The sequence below is a fragment of the Orycteropus afer genome, unplaced genomic scaffold (assembly GCF_000298275.1).
Source record: "Orycteropus afer afer isolate SDZICR_OR568_19922 unplaced genomic scaffold, OryAfe1.0 scaffold00387, whole genome shotgun sequence".
NCBI lineage: Eukaryota > Metazoa > Chordata > Mammalia > Tubulidentata > Orycteropodidae > Orycteropus > Orycteropus afer.
This window is the reverse complement of record NW_006921974.1, coordinates 2,252,532-2,260,421: the sequence shown is the minus strand read 5'-3', so window position 1 is coordinate 2,260,421 and position 7,890 is coordinate 2,252,532. Positions and strand designations below refer to the sequence as shown.

At 44.0% G+C, this 7,890-nt stretch overlaps 1 protein-coding gene across 1 annotated transcript in view; it reads right to left on the bottom strand.

The window, feature by feature from the left end:
- SEPTIN6 (septin 6) overlaps positions 1-6,186 on the bottom strand; it is a 63,592-nt gene extending 57,406 nt beyond the window's left edge. Inside the window, exons 1-2 of the mRNA XM_042782608.1 lie at positions 6,160-6,186; positions 4,582-4,696 (exon numbers count right to left, since the gene is read on the bottom strand). Of these exons, the coding sequence (XP_042638542.1) occupies positions 4,582-4,696; positions 6,160-6,186 (142 nt within the window). The remainder of the gene's footprint in view (positions 1-4,581; positions 4,697-6,159) is intronic.
- Positions 6,187-7,890: the final 1,704 nt, after the last annotated feature.

The window sequence follows — 7,890 nt, the reverse complement described above, 5'->3', positions numbered from 1 at the left end:
ATGAAACAAAATGTATATGAACTGTTGTATGGAAAATGAATTTCCTCTGTAAACTTTCACCCAAATCACAATAAAAATTTTTTTAAAAAGAAAAGATCAGATCAGGCTTACTGGTCAGATAAGACATTGGTGGAACCCCGGAGAGTACAGATGGCCCTTAATCACATTCAAGCCTGGAAGTGAACCCACCCCTGAGGCTCAATTTTCAGCCAAATGATAGACAGGTCTATAAGTAAACAATAACATTAGGGAGGTATGCATACCTCTTTAGGACAATCAAATATTCAAGATCAAAAGGGGAGCATTTGCCCAAGGACAAAGTTCAGAAGGCAGGAAGGGAGAGGAAAGAACAAGGAATGGAAATGGGAAACACAGAGAGGAGGAAGTGTGATGTTATATTGTGGAGATTGAAATCAATGACATTAAACAAATTCTATGTGAAGTGTTTAGTGGAAAACTGATTTGCTGTGTAAACATTCACTTAAATTACAATAAAAAGTTATTTCATTATTATTATTTTAAAAAAGAAGGCCTTCTAGAAAAGATAACAGAAGATCTTTGGGGAACATATTCTATGCCCAGATAGAATCTTTTTATAGTAGCCATTAAAGGAATAAATCAGACAGTCATGCTCAGGCAGTAGACATAAAAGTATGGTCACTGAAAGTCCTGTGAGAGAAAAGATCACTTCCATCAGCCATGCTATAGACCCTTTGCCAAGTCAGTGACAGGACCCAGCCCCATGGCTGGGACCCAAAGTGTAGCCTCAGAGCCACTCTAAGCCACTCATGACCTTGGCCCAAATTGTGGGTTCTCTGAGCAAAGATAGGGTTATAAACACAGCAAGAAAGCAGGATGCATGAGTTTTAGGCTTTTTTGGACTAGACCTGGGGAATGAATTTAACCCAGTCTGGATGGGTCTATCCAATTTTGCACCTGCAGGTCTAAGAGGGAAGTTTATAGGGTAGCCATTCACTCCAATTTGACAATTGGGGAAAGAAAAAGAGAATGTGACTCCTTGAGAGTGACAGGGCTCCTTCCTACTCCTCCCTTCTTGGAGTGTCTGTCCCAGGCAGTTCATCAACTCCATCCCAGCAGATACACTCTAAAGCAGTTGCCATTTACAATTGCTGAGCGGGAACTAGAGGGCCCACCCAAAAAACCCACTGCTGTTGAGTCAATTCTGACTCATAGTGACCCTATAGGACAAGTGAGAACTGGCCCATAGGGTTCCCAAGGCTATAAATATTTTTTCCTGAGGAGGAGCTGGTGGGTTCAAATCACCAACCTTCCAGTTTGTAGCTGAGCACTTAACCACTGCACCACCAGAGCTCCTTAACTAGAGAATAGGGATTTGCTATCCCCTCCCTCACTTTGCCTTGACCCTGGCTGCCCCTCCCTCTGGGCCCTAGTGGTACCTGTTATCAAATGACCCAACACTCTGGCCTCAGAGAGACATTCTGGTTTATACTGCCTCCTTCCTAAAGTTTTATTAGCCCACCCAACTGCACTTGGTTGAAATATTGCTTAGGGTGGACCTGTCATTTCACTTCTCATCTTCTCAACTTCAGTACAGGTCATACAGAGGTCTGGGAGGAGTTCCAAGGGAATCCAATATGTTTGTGCTGGAATTAATAAGAAAATATTATGTGTAAAAGAACCCTGATCAAAAGGGGGAAAATGTAGAACAGAATTTGAAATTCTTGTAGAATCCAGAATTTCTGGAGCCATGGAGATTGGATGAACACCTGAAACTATTGCCCTGAGATAATCTTTAATTTAAACCAAAAATATCCCCTGAAGTCTTCTAACAACCAAACAATAGTTTAGCTGAACTGGTAAAGAATGTCTGCCTTGAACACTGTGCTCTTTCAACATGTATCTATCCTAGGGGCTTAGGACCACAGTCTCAAGAGATATTAAGGTCAATTGGCATAACATAATCCACAAATGAAATGTTCTATATCCTACTTTGGTGAATAGCGACTGGAGTCTTAAAAGTTTGTGAGTGGCCACCTAAGTTGCAACAATTTATTCTCCCCATCTTGAGCAAAGAAGAGTGAAGAAAATAAAAAACACAAGAGAACAATTAGTCCATATTATATAAAGATATAATGGATCATATGAATCCCAGCCTCCAGGACCCTGAGACCAGAACTAGAGGGTGCTTGGCTACCACTGCTGACTCCCCTGAAAGGGATAACAATAGGAGGTCCTGGATAGAGTGGAAGAAATTGTGGAACAAAACTCAAAATCATAATAAAGACCATGCTTACTGATCTGATAGCAATAGGTGGAACCACCACGACCTTAGACAACCTTCAAGCCTAGAACTAAACTCACCCACGTGGCCCAACTTACAGCAAATAATGCGCAGGTCTATAAGGGAAACAATAACACCAAGGAAGTATGCACTCCTTAGAATAATCAACCATAGGAGATTTTTTTAAAAGGCAGCATTTGCCCAGGGATAATGCTCAGAAGGCAGGAAGGGATAGGAAAGAAGGAAGAAGGGAAACAGTAAACACAGTGAGGAAGTGAGAAGACTGCTGTTACATTGTGGGGACTGCAATCAATGTCACAAAACAAAATGTGTATGAACTGTTGAAAACCAATTTACTCTGTAAACTTTCACCCAAACCACAATAGAAAGTTTACAAAAACACGTTATCTATATGGGATTCAAAGTGACAACGGAAACTTGAAAGATTAAATAGGAACCTTAGGGGACATTGAGTCTATGTTAATGGGGAGGAACAAGTGGGAAAAGGAGGGTGAGAATGGCTGCACAACTTAAAGAATGTCATCCATGTCCTGAATTACACAAGGAGAAACTGTTGAATTGGTCTATGTTTTGCTGCGTAATTCTCAACAATAACAACAAAAAGAAAAATAAATTATATTTCCCACTCCCCAAAAATAGATAGATATTATGTAAAATAAGTTGATATTCACTGAAGACTGGAGATCTTTTTAATTAAACCGTGCTTTGGCAGTGCTAGCATTTGATCTTGGTATCAGTCATCATGACTTCCATTTGTTTTGTATCCCTCTCCTAATAGCACCTGATCACAACCATGAATAAGCAGACTTTGGGCATTTGAAGAGTGAACAGCTTAGCTCTGGACTCCAAGGTCCATGATGTGTAATTCTGGGAAGCACATCATTTCATCCCATAGGTTCCAAAGCTGGTGTGTGGGAGTAAGTCCCTTAGCTAGTGAGTGAGCCTAGCTGATGGCCCGGTGGCTTTGTTGTCCTCTACTTGTCCTTGCGTGTGCAACAGTTCTCCTACAGAAAATGACCTGGAAAAGAGTGCTGTGGATGGAGGAGAAGTAAGAATAAAAAGCCCAAGAAAATGAATGACATTAGTGAGAACACAAAGTTTTAGAAAACACTAAGAAATGAAATACCCAATTCAGTGCTGGTTCAGATCTACAACATGAAAGAGTCTCCACATACTCTATACAGAAATAAGAAAAGGCAATTAGCAAAAGTGTTCGAGTGTTCCTGCCAGTGAGAAAACAGACTTTACTGTGGTGTTTATATAATCACTTAGGTTCAGAAGGGGGTCGTTGAAAATTTGTAGGTATACTTTCCTACACTGTATGGTGAAAGTTGTATGTTATGATTGTGTTTGTAAATTTTGGATTTTTGAAATCTCTGAAGAGATTCTTAAAGAATATCAAGGAACTGCTGTCCTTTATATTTATTGGTTGATGCTGAACTGTTTTAAGTGTGCTTTTGTGTTCTCCAGCGATGTTGCTGACAGCAGTGAGAGAAACAGTGGGAGGAGTAAGGGGGCAGGCAGACCTGGGTTCTCATGGCTCTGCCACTTAGTCTGTGTTGCCTCGGGTAAATCCCTTATCGTCCCCAAGTCTCTGGGTCTCCATGTGTTCCAAGAGGATATCCGTGATACTCTGCTCAATTCACAGTCCTGGTGTGGACCAAAAGAGCTAATGTGGGAAAGTGTTTGAAAAGTATGTTATTGTTGTTAACTGCCATTGAGTCAATTCTGACTCAATGACTGTTTACTGTGGGCCTAACTCATTCATTCATTCCACCAACATCACTGAAGTCTTTTTGTACTGAAGGGACATAGAGGTGACTAAGATGTGGTCCTCACACTTGAGACCATAGGTCCCCGCACTTGAGCTCCAGCAGTACCAAGCATAGCAGGGCTGCCGGAGAAACAGACAGACTCAACCCACAGCTGGTGGGCGGGCATGTTTCCTCAACTATTCCTTCCCTCCCAATTCTGCCCTGGCTCCTGTTTTCTGCAATCAAAATGAACTTGACAGCAATAGCAGAGTCAGCCTTGCTCTCTTACAAAATTTCCACTGGTCCTCAACCAGCTCGATTTTCTCCACGGTCTGTCCCCATATTCTAGCCTAGACAGGGAAAAAAATGTAGTTAGAGGCGTCTGCTTACAAAAACGAGCAGAGGGATAAAAGCAGAAGGGGAAAACACTTCTTGCAAATAGATCAGAATGACACACTATTTAACCTAATTACCTGCAAAGCCACATCCAGCCATTACGGATCCATATTCTGTAATAAAGTTTCCTGCTATGGAAATACTCACCCACACACAGGATGTTGAAGCAGAAGCCCTGGCCGACTGACTTATTCACCAGCTGGTCAGGCAAGCTGTCAAACCCCACGTGTCCAGCCAGGGGCACAGTTCGGCAACCTTCACCCTAATTTGGAACGGGATGGAGGGGAAAAAATGAAAATATGCTTAAAAGCAATCTGGGTCTCGCACTCCAACCCGAGAAATAACACCCATCCAGGCCCAGTGTGTCATCTCTTCCCTCAGCCACTCCCTACTCCAAAGCAAAGTGGCCTGTCAGCTTGGAAATCATAGATTCCTGGGTACAGGCATCCTCTAGGCTCAATAATGAACTTCACCATAGTTCCAGACAAAGCAAACCACAGAGGGGGCTTACAAAGACAGAAGGGTGAAGTTAGTGGATGAGGATACTGGCAGTGGAGGGACATGACTTGGGTTAAATCTTGACTCAATCACAGGCGGGGTAGCTTCTCTGAGACTCCGTTTCCTTCTACATCTGTTGATGTGCCATTGAGTCAATTCTGACTCACGGCGACCATGGGGCAGAGTGGAACTGCCCCATAGGGTTTCCACTGGGTGGATTTGAACCGTCAACCTTTCTGCTCACAGCCAGGCGCTAAGCCACTGCATCACCAGGGCTCCTTACATTTGTCATATGAGATAATACTACTATCTTACAGGTACAAACATTAACTCACTTGGCTGCTAACTGAAAGGTTAGCAATTTGAGGTCACCCAGAGGTGCCACACAAAAGAAAATCCTAGCAATCTACTTCCAAAAAAATCAACCACTGAAAACTTTATGGGGCACAATTCTCCTCGGACATACAGGGGGTCGCCATGAGTCAGAATTTACTCCATGGCAACTAATTTGGTTTGGATCTTAGAGGTGATTGGAAAGATCAAATGTACTAATGGATGTAACGGTTAGCTTAGTGTAATGCCTGGTACATGCCTAAGTGTTCAGTAAATATTACAAAGTGACTTTAAAAACTACTCCATCCTTGCTTGAGGACATTTTAGGGACCTACAAAGGTGGCAGAGAGTAGAGCTTAAGAGCATATGGTCTGAAATCAGGCAGGGCACAGTTCAAGTCTCACCTCCACCACCTTTTGGTTGTATGACCTCATGCCAGTTAATTTACTTCTCAAAGTTTTCCTATCCATAAAATCGAGATCTAGCGTTCCTGCCTCATGGGATTATATAAGACACTGTTCCTCAGGCAATTAGCATAATGCCTTGAATGTAGTAAGCATTCAATCAGTTGCTGTTGTGTTAGCTGATGTTGACTTGGCCCCAGACTCACAGTGACCCCATGTATAATGGGATCGGATCTTTGTGATCCATAGAGTTTTCACTGGCTGATTTTTCAGAAGTAGATCACCAGACCTTTCTTCCTCGTCCATCTTAATCCGGAAGCTCTGCTGAAACCTGTTCAGCATTCACAGCAACACACAAACCTCCACTGACAGACGGATGATGGCTGCACTTGACATGCATTGGCTGGGAATCGAACAGTAGCTGCTGTTATTATTACACCTCCCACTCAGACTCCTGAACTGACGCTTCACGACACGGAATACTCATGGCTCCTTTAGCAAAGGGAGCTGCCGCCATGCTTCCTCTGATTGCCTTGATTCCAAAGGGTCAGCCAAGTCACTTCCAGCCCTGGAAAGCAGAGGGCCTTTGCTTTGCCTCCAAGGTCTCAACGCTTCTTATTGTTAATGGCTTTACAAAACAGGGATCGCCTCAAACTGGGGCAGGCTTCCAAGGAGCCATGGAGGAGGACAAAGGGGGCCTGCATGTACTCAAGACACCTGCCAACTGTCATTGGCCACAGGGGAGGGGAGAGGAGAAGGGAAGCTGATGACAGCAGAACTAGACAACAGCAGTGGGCTATGAAATGAGTGAGGGTTTCTGTTGCATGGGGAATCACCAAGATTTCTGTAATTATTGCCAAGAGCAATCCAAGAAGGGCATGGTTAGTGCCAGGAGGCCTGTGCCAACATCGCAGGCTGAGCTAGTAGGCAGCTCTTCTGCTGGACTGCACCTGCTTTGAGACTAGACCCATAATAAGGGTACATTTTCACACTAAAGGGACTGGGGTGGGGTAGTTCTCAGATAGCATCTTCACCCAGCTTGGGATCCCATTCCCAGTGGCGTCATCCGATCCTCCAAGAATGACAAGGCTGGTGCTGGTGACTGCCATCTGGCAAGTTCATTATCCTCACACATCTCCAGCCCACACTCCCCGTGGAGCATTCTTGACAGACAACCATATGCCATCCCTCAGTTGGGGTTGGTGTCTCCTGTGCTCCAGGGGGGCCACCTGAAGACAGCTGAGTTTCATGAGTGTTCCACATCACTCAGGGCTTTGTTCTACACACAATCTTTCTCCCTTCTCTTCCCCCTTCTACTTTTTATTAAAGCAAGTTAAGTTAAGATGCAGGACTCCCACTGTTGGCTCTTGTCCTCACCACCGCAGGGGAGACATATGCTTTCTTGATGGAGCCTCCTACACAGCAAGCTTCATAAATTGGGATGGGCCCAGAGTTGAGGTTTCCTGAGCCATATTTTATCACCCCGGCTGCCTCTTCCTGTCTCCAAATTCAGCAACATGAAACTTCAAGTGCTCCAAAGCCTCTCATTCAAGTGCCAAAAGGAAAGGAAAGGGAATTTTCAAACTGAAGACAGTGGAGGGCAGTAGGCAGAGCTCACCACCTTATTCTTCATTGTTAGAAACTTGCCAGGCCCCTCCCATGTACCCACCATTCTCTCCCATCTAGTACAGTACTGTTGTTGATGTCAGCTCCCATTGACTCAGTCCCTGACTCATGGTGACCCCATGCACAATGGGATCAAATTGTTGCAGGTTTTCATTGGCTGATTTTTGGAAGTGATTGTCAGGCCTTCCTTCCTTCCTGGTCGATCTTAGTTTGGAAGTTCCGCTGAAACCTGTTCAACATCACAGACAGATGGTGGCTTTCATGTGACGCATTGGGTAGGAATCAAACATGGGTTTCCCACATGGAAGGTGAGAATTCTATCACTGCACCACCACTGTGCCCTTCCTCATCACCATGCTGAAAAGCACTCTAAACAGCAGAGGAAAGAGTCTGGACATTTTTCCCTAGGCAGTGGAGTTTAGGAGATTTTTAATGCCTTGAGAGAGGAGGGCCATAATAAGGTGGTATTTTAGAAGGATCATTCAAGCTTCAGGGTGCTTCATTTGTTGGAGGAAGGAGATATTAGGTGCAGGGACACACATGAGAAGATGGCTCCAATAATTTTGAACTAGCAGGATGACATCCAGGCACTATG